This window comes from Ursus maritimus, unplaced genomic scaffold (assembly GCF_017311325.1).
Source record: "Ursus maritimus isolate PB19 unplaced genomic scaffold, ASM1731132v1 scaffold_3, whole genome shotgun sequence".
Classification (NCBI taxonomy): domain Eukaryota; kingdom Metazoa; phylum Chordata; class Mammalia; order Carnivora; family Ursidae; genus Ursus; species Ursus maritimus.
The window spans coordinates 53,571,404-53,589,119 of NW_024425563.1; the positions used below are offsets into that span (position 1 = coordinate 53,571,404).

General features: G+C 34.6%; 1 protein-coding gene across 1 annotated transcript in view; it reads right to left on the minus strand.

Annotated features, from left to right (window-relative positions):
- The window catches only part of ITGB8 (integrin subunit beta 8), a 73,458-nt gene that overhangs the window by 24,904 nt on the left and 30,838 nt on the right, over positions 1-17,716 (minus strand). Inside the window, exons 3-6 of the mRNA XM_008686371.2 lie at positions 16,620-16,791; positions 7,073-7,319; positions 5,190-5,355; positions 4,455-4,613 (exon numbers count right to left, since the gene is read on the minus strand). Coding sequence (XP_008684593.1) covers positions 4,455-4,613; positions 5,190-5,355; positions 7,073-7,319; positions 16,620-16,791 — 744 coding nt within the window. The remainder of the gene's footprint in view (positions 1-4,454; positions 4,614-5,189; positions 5,356-7,072; positions 7,320-16,619; positions 16,792-17,716) is intronic.

A 17,716-nucleotide genomic window follows, 5' to 3' on the forward strand; every position in this document is an offset into this window, starting at 1 on the left:
ACTCTTGATTTCGGCTCAGGTCATGATCTCAGGGTTGTGAGATAAAGTCCTGCCTTGTGCTTGGCCCTGAGCATGGAGTCTTCTTAAGATTCTCTCTCTCCCTCTCCCTCTGCCCCTCCCCTGGCTCACATGGGCTGCCGAGCTCACTAGCTTGATCTGTCTAAAAAACAAAAAACCTTTAAAAAAGAAGGCTTCCTAAACGGCTTACTATAAGTGAATAACATGTTAAACATAGTTATATGAGAAATCGCAAGCAGAATATTGACTGTTTTTATCCATCAAGAAACAAAACTCTTTAGGAATGCCTAATACACCTGCAATTCAGCTTCCATCATCTAAGGTGGTGACCAATTCAGCTTTTAGTATATCCGAATGAGCTGCAGGGGAGGGAGTAAACTAGGAGTCCAGCAGGAAGGGAATTCTGAGGAGGAGTTATATGATAGGAGGGGTGAAGATTCCCTGACCATAATATGATGAGGCACAAAAAAAGGCTGAGTTGAGAAAGAAACACCAAAGCTAAGCTACTAAATATGTTTAGGAGTATGGTAGGATTTTGCCTCTTTGGATGTCTGTATCCAGAACATAGAGTCACAGCAACCTTTGAAAATCCATTAATAAGGGTTCATTGCATGACCGGTGGGCCTCTTCCAAATATTTGCTCCTTGGCTCTCTTTTGTTATTACTAGAGACCTTTGTATTACTCTTGGCCTTCTCCAAGGATGGGTTGAATGTTGTCAGGAAGGCTGTAAGTGAGGTTGAGAATCACCCTGGAGGAGCTGGGTGGGGAGACAGGTTGAAATTCCAGACCCTCAGTATTAATAACCTTCTTCTACACTATTAATGATTTTTATACTAATATCTACTGTTTTAGAAAGAATGCCATATTTAAGCTGTTATTATTACTGGATAAATTATAAAACTATATTACTACTCAAATTTTCATTCTGGAATTTGGAGAAAAAGCAGTGGAAAATGTAATTTATTCAATTGTATAAAATTATTTTCCAATGGCCATATACTAATATATAATAATATGTAAACACAAACTAATTTAAATTATATCTTATTTATTCATGTGAACCAAATCATGTGCTTTATGTCTTCCGTAAGTGAGACTGCAACCAGGAAATTAGAGCAGAAATTACGCCAAGGACTTCAGCACTCTATCTCTTGTACTTTTCCCTTGAGACATTGTGGCAAAGATTTTAATGTAGGATTGAACTGGATTGAGCTCCAGCTCTGCTACTTATTAACTTTTTAGCTCTCTGTCCTTAGTAAACTTACTTTACAAATACCCTCAGCTTTTCTGTTTTTTTTTTTTAAAGGATAATTATGACTACCCTACAGAGTTGCTGTGAAGATAAATTCAATAGTGTATGCAGTGTTTACTATAGTGGTTTTAGTTAATAAATACCTAAAACATGGTAGTTGTTATTATTCTCGAATTCACACTGACCCTCATGAAATAGCTATGTGTACAAGTAGTAGAACTCTGGCCCATGTAGTTTAGTAATATAAAAGGTCTTTTATCAGTTATTTCCTTTTATAAATAAAACAACCAGAGCCTTAGACCAAAAAGCTCAGACACCATTCAACATTACTGGTGTTGGCTGCTGGAGATAAAGCCAGGAAGAGAAGTGTTTGATTGCTTGTCTAACTTATACCTTTTTAAATTCCTCTATAATGGCCAATTAGGAGAGGATGGAGACCGTTTTAAAATAAGCAGGTAAATGTGCTTAGAGTCAGGTTTGGGGTAGCTTTGGATATAGGAAGTTTCAGAGCAGTAGCACATCTTGCAGATATAAGTGCATAGTCGTGGGATCAATCAAAATGCTTCAACTTCTTTTGTTTTAGGGCAGTGTCCCTGGAAATGAAGGGAATGAGAATGCTTAGGAAGAGGATCCCTTAAAACAAAGACCTGGGATAAATGAGATAAAAGTATCCTAAGGTGTTAACAAACACACTGCTCCTTGGTTTACTCAATAAACATCAGTGACATGTAGAAGGTTCATTCTTTCAAATGGGTGGAACAATGTTCAAGACAGTTAATGAAGTTCATGACAGATTGTCCAAATTCCTGATGTCATAAGAGCCCAAACATTGTGTAAAATTCTACCAGAATTATAATTTATTTCCATCAGGTTATACGGCACGGTATATGTTTAAAATTATGAGAGCATTTCTTTGCCTTAAGGAATCTTTCCTAAATGTACAATAGTACCCTCTAAACAGTTATAAAGACATGACTTCAGTGACTTGGCAAAAATTCAAAAGGATAATGCAATGCAATTTGAGAATAATATGATTATTATTTTTTCTTTAAAAAAAGCTTCTCTTTGTCTCACAATAGACTAGTTCCTCTTGTCTCCTCCTCCACTCCCTGGTAAATAATTAGAGCTCTATCTCAGATTTAAAAAGGTTAAATAAAAGGAAGGAAAGATAAGAAATGACTAAATTAAAGTGGGTGGGTCTACCAAAGTGAAATGTGGCTGAATAGAATTAGCAAAGGGAAAGACTATTAGAATAATTCCAAATGCCAAAATTTAAAATTCAAGCACTAGTTACCTTTTAAAATCTTTAAAATTTGAGGCTGCTATCAAGAGGCTAAACCAACCAAGGGTTGAATTTGTTCTATGCAGTAACACACTTGCTGGGGCGCCTGGGTGGCACAGCGGTTAAGCGTCTGCCTTCGGCTCAGGGCGTGATCCTGGCGATCTGGGATCGAGCCCCACATCAGGCTCTTCTGCTATGAGCCTGCTTCTTCCTCTCCCACTCCCCCTGCTTGTGTTCCCTCTCTCACTGGCTGTCTCTCTCTGTCAAATAAATAAATAAAATCTTAAAACAAAACAAAACAAAACCGCAAACTACCTCCAGCTAGTAGTTCATGGCTACCTGATAGATGCTGAATTACCACTTTAAAAATTAGCGATATATGAGGGCACTCTGGTGGGGGTACTGTAGTGCTCCAAGGCACCTCATGCAAAGTTTGGGAACTGCAATATTAGAAGCATATAAATTATGCTGAAATTTGTGTGGTTCCCATGAGTCAAGTTTAAATAGTTTAAATTTACTTAATCTGGGACATTTTACCAGACTTACTGAAAATCTAGAGGAGCAAGTGTGTTACTTTTTTTTTTTTTTTTAAAGATTTTATTTATTTATTCAACAGAGATAGAGACAGCCAACGAGAGAGGGAACACAAGCAGGGGGAGTGGGAGAGGAAGAAGCAGGCTCCCAGCGGAGCAGGGAGCCTGATGTGGGGCTCGATCCCAGGACCCTGGGATCACACCCTGAGCCGAAGGCAGACGCTTAACGACTGAGCCACCCAGGCGCCCCAGTTTGCGGTTTTAAATTACATTTGGCTCTGTTCCTTTAGATGACATCATATCTTTGCAAAACTGGGCTACATGAAAATCAATGTGGAACAGGAAATGAGGGTGGTGATGTCCAGTCTGATTCTAATGCTTGGGAAGTTCCTATTAGTGAGTTCATTACTAACAATGACATAAATATACATACATATATGTATTTTTTGATGATTCATATATATTCTTTTTTAACTGGTTACTATGTTCTTAATAGTTAAGTTATTTAGAACTAACTACTTAATAACAGAACTGTCAGCTTTTTTTTTTTTTTTTTGCCTATGAAAACCAGAGGAAAAAATTATTTAGACACGAAGGTACCAAGGTCTGAGAAAGTTTAGAAGCTTTTGTTTTAACAGAAGAAAATTACCAAGATACTAGGGTACCAGAATCTGAGAAAGTTTGGAAGATTTTGTCCTAACATTCTGTGTAAATAGTTTCCATCAGAAATAAATGATGCTTTATACAGTTGGTTTTCCACATGTATAGTAATAGCTAATGCTGGGAAAGATATGGTTCTAGGCAATTGTATTAAGTATATGATTCACAGCTGAAGCTAACCCTCAGGAAACAATCCAGATATCCACTGATTTAAAAAAGAGCCCCTAAATATAGATAAGCTTCAGAGGGAAGCAGTGAGGTCCAGAATATTGAAAGCTGGCCTTGTTTTTAGTCTTTCCCCCCCTTAGTCTTTATTTAGTTCTACCTATTATACTGTGAGAATTCTTCAGTCCAAACATCCTTTTCTTACCAATCCTTAATACATTTTTAGATACCAAATCTGCAGAACTAGTGTGTGTGTGTATATATATATATATATATGCTCTTGTATCACTTTTATTTTTACCTATTTAACAGTACTTTTTAGCATATCAGAGTTAGCTACTAGATGTTGTTAAAATGTTTTAACCTTATATCAATCAGCATTTATGGATTGTGTTATTCTGTAACTTCTCTCTCATGGTTTATCCTGACTCTGTATCATGCTTGTTTAGGTAATTCCTTTTTATAAAAACAGCTGAATTGCCAATTTAAACTTACGCTTTAGCCAAAAGAGTCATAACTACTAAGAAGCTTTTGCTACATTACCATGCTTGTTGATCTGACGTAGATGTTGTTTTTCAAATGGCAGTTTCCGTCATTTGGCACCACTATGCCTGCCAGTTTGCTATCGAGAGCAAGATGAGATGTCTGATCTGTCATCACCAGCAGCAATCTTTTAGCTTCTTTTCGCCATCCAATATGACTCTTAAGATAAACATGTAATTAGATCTTGTACAATAACAAAGATCTGTACTGTGGTCTTTATCTCAAGAAACATTAAGTTCGAGTTTAACAAACATTAAGTCAGGCTGGAATGAAGTGCATAAATACAATGCTGTTTCCTAAATAGCATTGACTTTTATTTGTATATCCTCTATTTTACCACAGCCATTTGACTGCACCAACTCCCAACTAGAGATTTCTGGTGTTCCCCCAGAGAAAAAACGTGCCAGGTTTACGAAGTGCAGAGCACCCAACACAATGTGAGTAGGAAAACAGGCTATTTCAGGCTCTTCCTTGGAAAGTGGTGAGTGAAAAGATTTTCCAAGTGCATAAGTTATTCTTTCCCTTTTATATTTTCCTATTTATAATTATCTCCCAATTTAACCCCTCTGTCCTGAACACATACCAAAATGAATAACATTGGTGAGGAATAAATGTTAGAAGAATGTATTCTTCTATATTATGTTTTCACTCTATAAATCAAAGAGAAAATAAAAATCTTAAATTCTTGGAGAATTTTACATCTGAGCAAAAACTCAATAATGTGAAACTTCTTACCTCACAGACAGCTGCCTGAAGCATGGCATCAAAACCTCCTTCAGGTGTATCTATATTTCCAGAGATCTTTTGTCTGTGAACCGCTTTTTCAAACTCAGTAATGTTCTCCGTCAAAGATAACACATGGATATATCCATGAGGAGGCATACAGTCTAAATTGTAGTCACTATATGGAAAAAGAAGAAATGCAAATTCCATTTTGCTTGGTTCATTCAAAGATTCAAAATACCATTCACAGTAAAATTGTGTGGTTTGGTGTAAGAAAGGAATATATATATATACATATATATATATGTACATATTATATATATGTACATATATATAATACAAAAATATATAAAATATTTACATATTATATGTTAAATATTTATATATTATATATGTGTGTGTATATATATGTGTGTGTGTGTGTGTATATATATTTGCCAAGGTTAATTTATTAGAGAAAATCTGTACTTTATAAAATCGGAGAAAATTTCAATAGTATTGGTGGATTTTCTTTGCAAGTAGGAAATAGAAATATAACGGTTTGGTGTCCAAAAACTAAAGATTAAGCATGTTTAATATAGGACACCTAAAGAGCTTTTATTATGCTAATATACATGGTTAATTTTAAAGAGAAGATAAGCATTTGCAGTGATTTCCTATCGTATTTGACCAGGGAACAGCTGAAAAACACTTTTGGGGAACTGTTTTTAGGAATTTAGTGAAAATATTATACTATTGTTTGATATTTTAAAATATTGTGCTAATTTTTAAAGTGTTGCTTGGTGTGAAAATATTGATGAACAATCAGAGTTTATTAAAATTGTTCTGAGAATCCCATGATGTCCCAAGAAGTGAGAATCATTCCTCAGGCACATGCACATTTAGGGAGAAGGAACATGAAGCTCCATGAGGAGATGTATTCATTCCAACAGTTAGCAGAGCTGTTTTGGTAGATGAGAATGTGTACTATAAGGTGATCTGGGCAATTTATGGAAGTGGAAAAGATGTTAAAATGAAATGTTATATTAAGAAAGAACTGAACACATTTCTCTCTGAGAACTCAACTGGCTAAGATACTGTCTGAGAAACTTGTATTTTTAAGGTTAGTTCTTGTTTCATAGTGCAGCATATGCTCTTTAGAATCAATTTCAAAATGATAAGAAAAGGGGCTCTTTCCAGAAAACAGACAAATTCTCCTCTTTTCCTTCCATGTCCTAGCGGAACTTTCTTTGAAGTCACATCTTAGGCAACATAATTATAAATACAGTCTCAACACAGTAATGGAAAGATAGTTGCAGTACTGGCAACATAAGTACTTTAAATTTGACAAACCTTAATTTAGCAAATTTGGAGCAATTAAAAAGGACATATACAGAATTCTTAAACAGGTATTTATATGCATGGTAGCCTGAATATTGGTGGTTTTCCAAAGTTACTAATATTACTTGTGGGTTTTTTGTGATGAAATGAGTGATATTTGAAAAAACAAAATAAGAAGTCCAAGCTACGGGGCGCCTGGGTGGCACAGCGGTTAAGCGTCTGCCTTCGGCTCAGGGCGTGATCCCGGCGTTATGGGATCGAGCCCCACATCAGGCTCCTCTGCTATGAGCCTGCTTCTTCCTCTCCCACTCCCTCTGCTTGTGTTCCCTCTCTCGCTGGCTGTCTCTATCTCTGTCAAATAAATTAAAAAAAAAAAAAAAAAAAAAAAAGTCTAAGCTACACATAATCTCATAAGTTTTCAGATAGGAACATACCTCCTCTCCAAATATTTTCATTTCTCACTTAATAAAACAAAAATATAACATTTAGTGAGTCCTTTATGTAAAAACAAAGAGAGATTTTATAAGAAAAAAATTCAATTTAGCATCATGAAGTCCACATCAACCACTAGATACCTGCATTGATTATGAATCCTTTCTGGGTGGATGCTGATGTATGGTGAAACTGTTTTATCAACATAGGAGCCAAATCCAAGGCGGAAATCACGGGAAAAATATGCCATTTTTCTAGATAAATCATTTCCAACGGAATTTAATTTTTCAATATTATTATGCATTGATGCTGAGACATCAACCAGGTAATAAAGATCCACAGGGTATTTCTTCAGAGGATGAATTTTCAGCATAAAATTAGCTTCAGCTTCTGGTTCAAAGAAAGACAGACATCATATAGTATTCATTTTAAACATCCCAGGATAAGCTCTCAATAAATCAATCATGTTTTATATACAGAACAACTAGCACAAATTTGTGCATAATGAATGAAGTTAGGAATATCCTGGAATAATTTTAAGGCAATTTGAAAACCGTATCAGTTTATTAGTTTCCAACTTCTACAATGCATTTCTCACAATTCTGTGGTGCAGATAGGGATAGTAACAAATGGACCACCTCACTATAAATGTAGTAGAGAATATATTTATCATCATATGAATCTGTAATTCCCTTAGTATCTAGGAAAGCACAGCACAATACAGCAAGCAGCATTCTATCTCAAGAGTAGGTGGCTATCTTGGTTTGAAAGAGGCTTTGGGTTTGAAGAAAAGTAGAAAGGCATCTTAAGAAAAGTTACCTCTTTTTGGATGAAGGTACAAATTCATCCTTTTGGGTTGAGGCATGTTTACATATGTGATGTGAAAACTCTGGTACTGAGAAGTAGGTTAACCTATCCAAAATAAGTAGTACCTCATAATGAATTAGATGATGAGATCCTTCCCAACAGTTAGTCCCGAGAAGGAATGAGACAGCAGTCTAAAGAATTGTACCCAGCACTGCCACACTGGGGACCTGGGCAATGTAGGGAACAGCATTTGTCTAACACATAGTGGATGCTTGATAAACATATGTTGAAGAAGGATCATGCAAGCTAAGGAAGTAGACAAGAAGAGAGGGTCACCGTGAGGAGAGATGTGGGAACTTCCCAACAACTGTGTAAAATACCATTATATTTAGTTCGCTGTCTATTATCATTTGATACAAGGACCTGTATCACTGTATATACAAGGATATGGCCCTCTGAGGAGATGGTAGTTCTGTATTTAATTTTTTTAAATTTCTTTTAATTTATTGATTTTGAGTATAGTTGATATACAATGTTACATTAGTTTCAGGTGTAAAACTTAGTGCTTTGTTAAGTTTTTACATTATGCTGTGTCACCACAAGTATAACTACCTCTGTCTGGTTACATAGCTACAGTATCATTGACTGTATTGCTTATGCTGTGCCTTTTATTCCCATGACTTATTCATTCCATAATTGGAAGCCTGTAAGTATATGGTAAAAAGTCATCTCTTTAAATACATGCAATTTGTGAATTTTATTTTATTTTATTTTTTTATTTTTTTAAAGATTTTATTTATTTATTCGACAGAGATAGAGACAGCCAGCGAGAGAGGGAACACAAGCAGGGGGAGTGGGAGAGGAAGAAACAGGCTCATAGCGGAAGAGCCTGATGTGGGGCTCGATCCCATAACGCCGGGATCACGCCCTGAGCCGAAGGCAGACGCTTAACCGCTGTGCCACCCAGGCGCCCCTGTGAATTTTATTTTTTAAACAATAAAGTAAGTGCTTTGTAAGTCGTTATTTGTCAGTGGAGAGATGTTTGGGTAGAACAATTTTTTTTAATGAACACCAATTTGTATATACAATTGATAGCCTGATCTACTTATCAGAAGAATCCTCTAATTTATCAAATCAAATTTTCAGTCTTAATATGCTCAAGAGTAGCAGTATTTTCTTTTAAATTATTTTACAAATCAGATGTTTTTAAACCAGTTACAAAATGTATTCAAAGTAAGGTTTTTCTGGTATGTAATAATAATTATGGGAGAAATTACTCATTCCTAATTTGCCTGTGTGTGCTGGAAACCCCTTTACTGTAACACTCTTAGTTTTTTGGCCCAAGAGTTTGGGAGGAGAAATTGGGAGATGTGAAGACCACCCAGCCCACTCTCTCGCTCCTTCCCTTTATGAGCTGGGCTGCCTCCAAAGAGCATATATTTGGCTCTACTTTTCTAGTGTCTGGTAAAAAGGCCTGTCCCTGTGGAAGTGTCTTGCTGTTTGGGTGGAGAAGTTCAATTCAGGAGAATGTAAAAATCTAGACAGGACCAGATTGATCAAAAATAGAAATGGGCATAACTGGGGAGTGTGGTTCATGTGGTTTAATGTGTGGATCAGCTGCTTCTTCTTTTTTTATTTTTTACAAATTGTGTAGTTGTTTTTTAACTGTTGACTTGGGTATAAGGCTGAAGACCTAAGGCACATAGTGTTTTCATCTTGATCAGTATAGTTTATGGTGGTTCTGTCTAAGGATGAATGGCTGTGTGTTTTCATGGAGTTATTGAAAAACACAATACATAGTGTATTATATGCAGGTTGTTATAAAGTTGGTTATCTTAGCCAACATCAGGGTTGAAGGGTTAGGCTGCTGTAGCTTGATTCTGAGTTATATAGATGCTGGTCTCAGATATGTACCTGGGTCACTTGAAGACCTCAGCATGGGCTGAGGCCTCAGTAAGACAAAATTTTAATAAAGGGGAAAAGAGACTCTTTCCATACACAGGACTTTTAGTCATTGCTGGAGAAAATGATAATTACCACTTCTAAAATGCAAGGCATTTGAGGCGCCTAGGTGGCGAAGTTGATTGAGCATCCAACTCTTGATTTTGGCTCAGATAGTGACCTCAGGGTCTTGAGATCCAGCCTAGTCCAGCTCCATGCTCAGCAGGAGTCTGCTTAAGATTCTCTCTCCCTTCTCCCATGGCCCTTCCCCCTTAAAATAAATAAATAAGTCTTTTAAAAAATAATAAACTGCAAGGCATTTGAGGTTCCCATAAAGGTCTAACTTTAAGTCATCACCTCAATGTAGGCAGCCACAGAGAGGCTGATCCCGAACCCCACTTTGCTTGTTAAAGAGGAAGCTGAAGGGGCCAAGCTTGGATTACCATGTTTTGCCCATGAGCTTGAGATATTCCACATATGCTTTCAAGCTGACTCTTGATGGTTTCATTATATATGAGGAAGAAACCTTCTCAGAGGCAGTAGAAATACCTTTTTATGGGAACATGGATACTGTGTCCCCAGATTAAATCTCCATTCAGTTCATACTGGGGTGCCTGCCACCAACACAAGACTCAAAAGGCAGATGACATTAACGAGATTTTGATATATTGGATGAGAAAGAAACACATGTGAAAATAAGACTTAATATCTGTGAGGTGATCAATGTAGGCAGCAATGTCGTAAATGCTACTTTGAGAGCGGATTCTTTTCGTGTCTATTTAAAATATTTACCCCAGTATTTGGTACACAGTAAATATATATGTTAGTAATTAACACTATTAGTATTACTAAGCCTCATTAGCATTAGCCTCAAAACTATTCATTTATCTCTGAAGCTTCTGGGTTTGGTACAGGCACAGACACTCATAAATGTGCTTAACTAAACTACATTTGAAGCACATTTTGATATATCATTTCAAAAGGTCCCCATATTTTAATATTAGTGAGAAGCTAATTATCTATGACTTCTTTCCTACAGAGTAGGAAAAACTTAAACAGTTTCTCTGTTTGAGAGGAAAGAATATTATCTGGCCCCAAAATGTTTATGCCACTCTTTATGTTATCTCCAGAAAGGTTCATTCATATACCTTTTGATATTTTAAAGGCTCAGATCCTTTGTTGCATCAGTCAACTTCAAAGGGACAAGTGGGTCTGTGACATAGAATAAGAAAGAGGACTTGGAGGAAAGCTGAGACCTACTTAGAACTTTTGCCAGTATTGGTTTGAATAGCCCAAAGAATTGAAAGTAGTTAGGATGAGTTTAAAATCACTCAAATAATGGTGTGAACATCTCTGAAGACTTGGCTACAACAACCATGACTGGACAGTAAGAAAAGATAACTAAAAATGTTCTGCATAAAATGAAATTGAAAAACTGTAAGAAAATGTGGAAAACTAACAGGAAGAAAAACAGCCAAATTCTGTTCATTGTACTCGGGTTGGGGAAGGAGAAGGCCCAAAAATGAGATGGGTTTGAAACATCAAGGCACAGACTCCAGCATGTTTCTGAATTTCTGTGGGGGATAAATGAGGGATATGTGCCAGGGGTGGAGGGGAAAGAATGCATGATTTCTGTATTTTTCTGGTTTTTAAAAACTTCTTGAATTTAGGAAGAATACCTGAAAAATCTTACATTTTAAGTTAAACTACACTAAATTAAAGGACATTCTTTTGTTACAATATTAAAATGAATTGAGTTTGAAAGATTTTCTTAAATTAGCAAGGTACAGATTACACTAATCCTTATCCATTTACATTGTATTACTTCTGAAGCAGAATTAGAGAATTCCTTTCTCTCTCCTATCTTCCTAAAGATTTCATTTCAGTGTTCTTAGGGAATATCAAGTAGGATCAGTAGCTTCTTTCTTTTTCCAAAAGATTGATAGGTAAAAATAAGAAAAAAAAGTATAGTTTAAGAAGTAAAAAGTGAAAGAAAATATCATTTTTAAATCTCATTTTAAATATATAAAATATATAATAGAGTCCTACTAACAGTTTTTAAAAAGTTGTCAGTATCCATGAAAAAATTTTTAAATTCTTAATAGATGCTACATTGAAGATAATAAATTTTTATAAGATAAGAATAAATGATTATAAATAAATCAAGTCAAAATCAATATTAGAGAATGAATGCATTTTATACTTAGGTATGCATTGTATGTGTCAAGGTAGAAAGGACTTTTATATTATGAGGAGTAATGGTTCTGTATGTATATCTGGAGTTGGTAAAACGTAGCTTTATATACTATACCTCAAAGCTGGCACATCTTTGATGCCACATATAGTTTTTAGATGAACTTATTAAATATAATTTAATAAGCATTTGTTATATATGCATATTATAAAATACAGTTGTCATAGCTACGTTGAAAGATGACTTAAACGCATTAGACAATTACACTAATTTGCATACAGAAATTCAAATAGTAGTGGGAAACTGAATAAAATCAAGCCCCAAAATGATTGACATAATATTAAGCATTTCTCTTTTCACTTTCCCACTCCCCATTCTGCCTTCACTTATCATCATTTCCCACCTCATGTTGAAGTCTCCCACATCTTTATCCAGCCTGTATCTCCTGCTGAACTGCAGCCTCATATATAATAAATTAGTCACCACCTCAATTAAAGATGTCTCAGTTTGAACTCAGTACCATGTCTTCCTCAGAGGGCAGCCACCCCTCTCACCTTGTTGCTTGAGCCACAGCCCAAGTGTCTCTGTGCTCATCGATCACCAACCCCTGGGGATGCTACCTCCTGTTATCCCTCATGTCTGTCCACTTTTCTCCTGCCTCATTACCATTACTGTCATTGCTTATCTATAGCACTGACACAGCTACCCAACTTTTGAACTGTTAATTTTTAGTCTCAGGAGGATTCAACCACCATTATATCTACAAAAATGAACAAACTAAATTCATTACCTTAAATTTAAATTTAACACACCAATAAAAAAATGGACCCTTGTAAGTTTCAAGTCCCAAGTGTTTAAAAAAAAAACAAGACATTTCGAAAGGATATAGTTACATTTATTAGAGGCAAATAATATACGATAAGCTTCACATATAAGCAAGCTACTGAAAAGTAATGTTTAGGGGCACCTGGGTGGCTCATTCAGTTAATCGTCTGCTTTTAGCTCAGGTCATGATCCCAGGGTCATGAGATTGAGCCCAGCGGGGTCCTCTGCTCAACTGGGCAGAAAGCCTGCTTCTCCCTCTCCCTCTGCCTGCTACTCCCCCTGCTTGTGCTCTCTCCCTCTCTCTGTCAAATAAATAAATAAAATCTTAAAAAAAAAAAAAAAGAAAAGTAATGTTTAGTTAGAAAAATAGTAAAATTTGTATGGAGAGGCATATCACACACAGAAAAGAGAACTAAGATGGTTAATAAGCTTAGGAAGCTTTCTAGTACTAGGAAAGAGGTGAAAGAAACAGGTAACAGAGTAGTTACACTTAAAAAACTAAAGAGATTAAAAAGAATGAGAAGGCAAGGTTGACTCATGAAAGCCTTAACTGGACATCCATTTTTCTTGTGAATAACCTGATAATATACATTATATACATTAAATATACATTATATTTATATATATTTATATACAAATATATATAAAGTATATATAAATATACATATATTTATAATATACATTAAAACCTAAATAAATTTGTATATATTTGACCTAGTAAATCTATTTATAAGAATGTATCCTAAATGAATATGCTATTTTATACAAAGATACATGCATAACAAGTATCATTGAAGGTTTTAAAAAACTTCATTCAAATTGGATTGAGGTTGACTTATATTTATTTATTCACTTGGATTTTGTTACATTTATAGAGTATGTTTATAGAAAACTGTCATTGTTATAATACTGTCTTCCTAATCAGGAACATAAAATTCTTCTGCACTTTTTCATTTCTTCTTTGAGGTTGCGCGATGTTAGACTTTTTTTAAAAAGTTTCCCTAGACAGTTTACATTTTAGGTTGCTGCTATGAATTTATCCCTTTTTTCATTATATTTGATATGACAGGAAATTCATTGATTTGAGTATTTTTTTTAAAAACCTGCCTCATTTATTTATTTATTATTTATTTATTTATTTTTAAAAATACGTGTACCTTGTTTATATAACAATGGTTGAGGAATTTATTTTTTATTTTTATTTTTTTTTTAAAGTAAGCTCTAGGCCCGATGTGGGGCTCAAACTCATGACCCTGAGATCAAGAGTTTCGTGCTTTATGGACTGAGCCAGCCAGGTGCCCCTGTTTTTTATTTTTAATTTTAGAAGTTAATTTTAGTTGATCTGCTTGGATTTACCAGAGACATATAATGATAATTTTTCTTTATCTCTTCAAAATACTTATAACTTGTATTTGCATTTTTTGTCTAACTGTTTTTTACATAAAACTTCTAGAAGGATTTTAATATATATTAAAGAACTATTCCTCAATTTTGGTTTTGGCAGAATGGCCACTAAATTTTACTGTATGATTTTTCACCATCTGTTGAGATAACAATATATATTTTTTCCATTTGGCTTTGTTTTTCTTATCACATATGATTTAATGTGGTTTCCTAAAATGTTAAGGATTTTATACTAGGATTATGCTAACCTTGTACACATTGGGTAGCTTCTAGGCCTTCTCTAAAACCAATGGAAGAGTTTATGAAGCATAGGGATAATGCATTTCTTAGGGTGAACATGAAATCATTCCTTCCCAAGAAAAATTAAGTACGCAATGTGGGTTTTTCTTTTATAATGCTCTTAATTTCTTTAATTTTTATTAGGTTTCTTAGGGATCTGCCTCTTCTTGAGCAATATTAGTCATAGGTATTTTCCTTAAAATTATGTATATTATCAATATTTATGCATTTTACCATAGATTTTTATGCTTAATATTTTCATAGTCTTTTTTTTTCTTTAATATTTGTTTCTTTGGTTATAACTGGGTTATTTACTTTTTTCTTCTTTTCTTAATTAGCTTTGACAACAATATATCTATTTTTATTGGACTTTGCAAAGAACCAACTCTTGGAATTATGCATACTTTTACCTTTTTATATCTATTTTGCATTTTCTTTAATTTTTTTTCTTAACTTATGAATTCCTTCCTCTTATTTTCTTTATGGCTATTCTGTTTTTGTTGCTCCTATATCTTAATTTGGATGCCTAGTTAATTTTTGTTCATTCTTCTTTAATAATAAAAGCTTTTAATTTTCCTGGGATCAGCTTTAATCACATCCCATATATTTTGATGTGTGTTGTTGTTATTGTTATTATTAAATAGTCCATGACTAGAGTTTTGATTTGTTCTTGGAGATAGACTTTATTTAGGAAAAGCTTTTCTTAGTTTGTTACTTAATATTTGTTTATCCTTTTGTATTGATTTCAAAAGTTATTGCATAGTGTACAGTGATATTGACCTATAAAAAGTTTCACTTTCTGGAATTAAGTTTTCTTGTTTAAAATATGATTAATATCTAAAAATATTCCATGGTCTTTGAAAATATTATTTTCTATATCAAGTGCTATGGACTAAATTGTGTTCCCTCCAAATTTATGTGTTGAAGCCCTAACCCATAATGTGATGGTGTTTGAAGATGGGGCCTTTGGGGGATAATTAGGTTTAGATGCAGTCAGGAGGGTGAAGCCCTCATGATGAGATTAGTGCCCTTATGGGAAGAGATACCACAGAGCTCTTTCTCTGTCTCCCTCTCTCCATGTTTGTCTCTCTCTCCCTCTTCAGGCACCAAATCAGCCAGTACCTTGATCTTGAACTTTTTAGCTTCCAGGATTGTGAGAAAATAAATTTCTGTTGTTTAAGCCACTTATTGTACAGTATTTTGTTATCGTAGCAATAGAAGGTAGTGAATGGCATAATCTTACCAATCTAATTTCTTTCATTTTTGTGTATCCCTTTCCAACTGTTGCTTATATATGTCCACACTGGGCTGTTTTATATGGTGAAGAGCATACTCTTAATTGGAAGCTGGGAATATGTCTAGAGCCAAGAAAGAAATAGACTTTGTTTTTCTGGTAATCTAAGAATCTGGAAGAAATAGCTCAGCTTTGGAATAGGGTGGTCATGTGTCAATAATGATTATTTTAAAATTTAATGACAGGACAAGACCACCCAGAATGAAATAATGGGAGACTTGAAGGCAATTGCATACTGTTTAAAACTAAATGCATCTAATTGACTGATGCATACCTGTGTACCTGAAATTATCTTGCCTTGTGTAGTTTGTACACTGGGATTCTCTAGCACCAGAGGAAAATGAATAATTTCCAGTGACCTACTACATGTGCCAAACTGTGGAATACAATGCGATAAAGTGGCAAGTATAAGAGAAGCATAGAGGAGAAGTATGTGTTAATCTCGGGGGCATCACAAAGCATCTCAAGTTGATTATGATAATGATGAATTGTAGTTTTCTGTTTAAAAGTTTATCACACAGGCTCTAAGGGCTTAGCTTAGTTTACATCCCTTACTAATTAATTAATCAACTAATCAAGTCAACAAATACTTATGGAGTGCTTACTACAAGCCAGCACTCTGTGAGGCTTTGGAGAAACAGTGGAATAAAACATGTTCTCTTTCTTCCAGAGCTGGCAATGGAATAGGAACACAATTATACTACAATGTGATCAAGTCTGGAAACACATAATTATAATGTAGTGTGGTCAGGTTTGCAGAGAGTGTCCGAGGCCACACAGCTAGCTAGCTATAGGCACAAAAAGAGCAAAATTCTGATTTCTTGATTCTGAGCCCACTGTTATTTCTACTATAATAAAACAAAATATTAAATATGAGAAAATAAAGCTAAATGTAATTTCAAGTCAGAATCATCATAAATTATAGATTTATTTGAAATCACCAAACCTGGACGCAGCTGGATCAACACTTCTCCTGGTGTCACCTGGGTATTAATTTCATTTTCACTTGGTATTACATGCACAGATGGGTATTCTATTGAATCAATCGAGCAGCCTTTGCTTATTAAATTGGAAATAATATCACAACGTTCACTCCTTGATCCACCTGAAATGAAATCCTGTTTAAAAGAAGGAAAATCACTGACATTTTTAGTGCATATGATCTCAGTTATAATAAAAGAAAACCACATAGCAAATATTGCAAAGAAGCCATCTTCCAGTATTGCACAGATTATGCAACTATTCAAAATAGGTGCATGTTTCCAATAAGAAAACTAGTAAATTTGTCTTAAATAAAGCTTTAATTCCTAAATCTTACTTAAAAAGAAGAAAATGAATATTAATGAGTTTAAACCAAGGACTTTAAATATTGTTAACTGATCACTGTAAAATTATACCAACTTAATTCTTTCTAAATATTTTATGTTGGAGAGACTGCTTCAAAAGAAAATTTATTCAAAATAGGCCATTTAGTCATTCCAAATGTAAGTCTCAGTTCTCAAAGAACCCAGCTGGTATGTTTATTATATATCATTATATTTGGAATATAGAGCGAGCCCTCAGGGGTCACATGCCTAAAAAGGTGCTAAAATTTTTTTAAAAAATGAATTGGAAATCTATATTTCTTAGACCATAAAATCCCTCAACTTCTTAGACACACAATAGCCTGTAAATAATTTAATAAACCAAGGAAGATGTTCATAATGAGGCTGGGAGATACCAGATTGCAGCTAAAATGCTCCTGATTTTGTAACTGAGTCTAGAACTTTTATTACCATTCAGCATTGGTTAGTTGTCATTCAATAGCCATACAATAAACTTGGAATTAGTGGGGCAAGCTTAAAATTTAATTTATCATGACTGAGAACAATTTGATATTTTTATTTTTCATGTAACCATTCAGGTTTTCCCCTAAGAACAGGAAATGTATCGAAGAGTATAGAAATATGTTTTATTATATACTGTTGGCCTGAATTATTTGGAATATTTGCTTACACATTAGCTGGATATTTGCTTAGTGATCTTCCTGCAGTGGCTATTCTG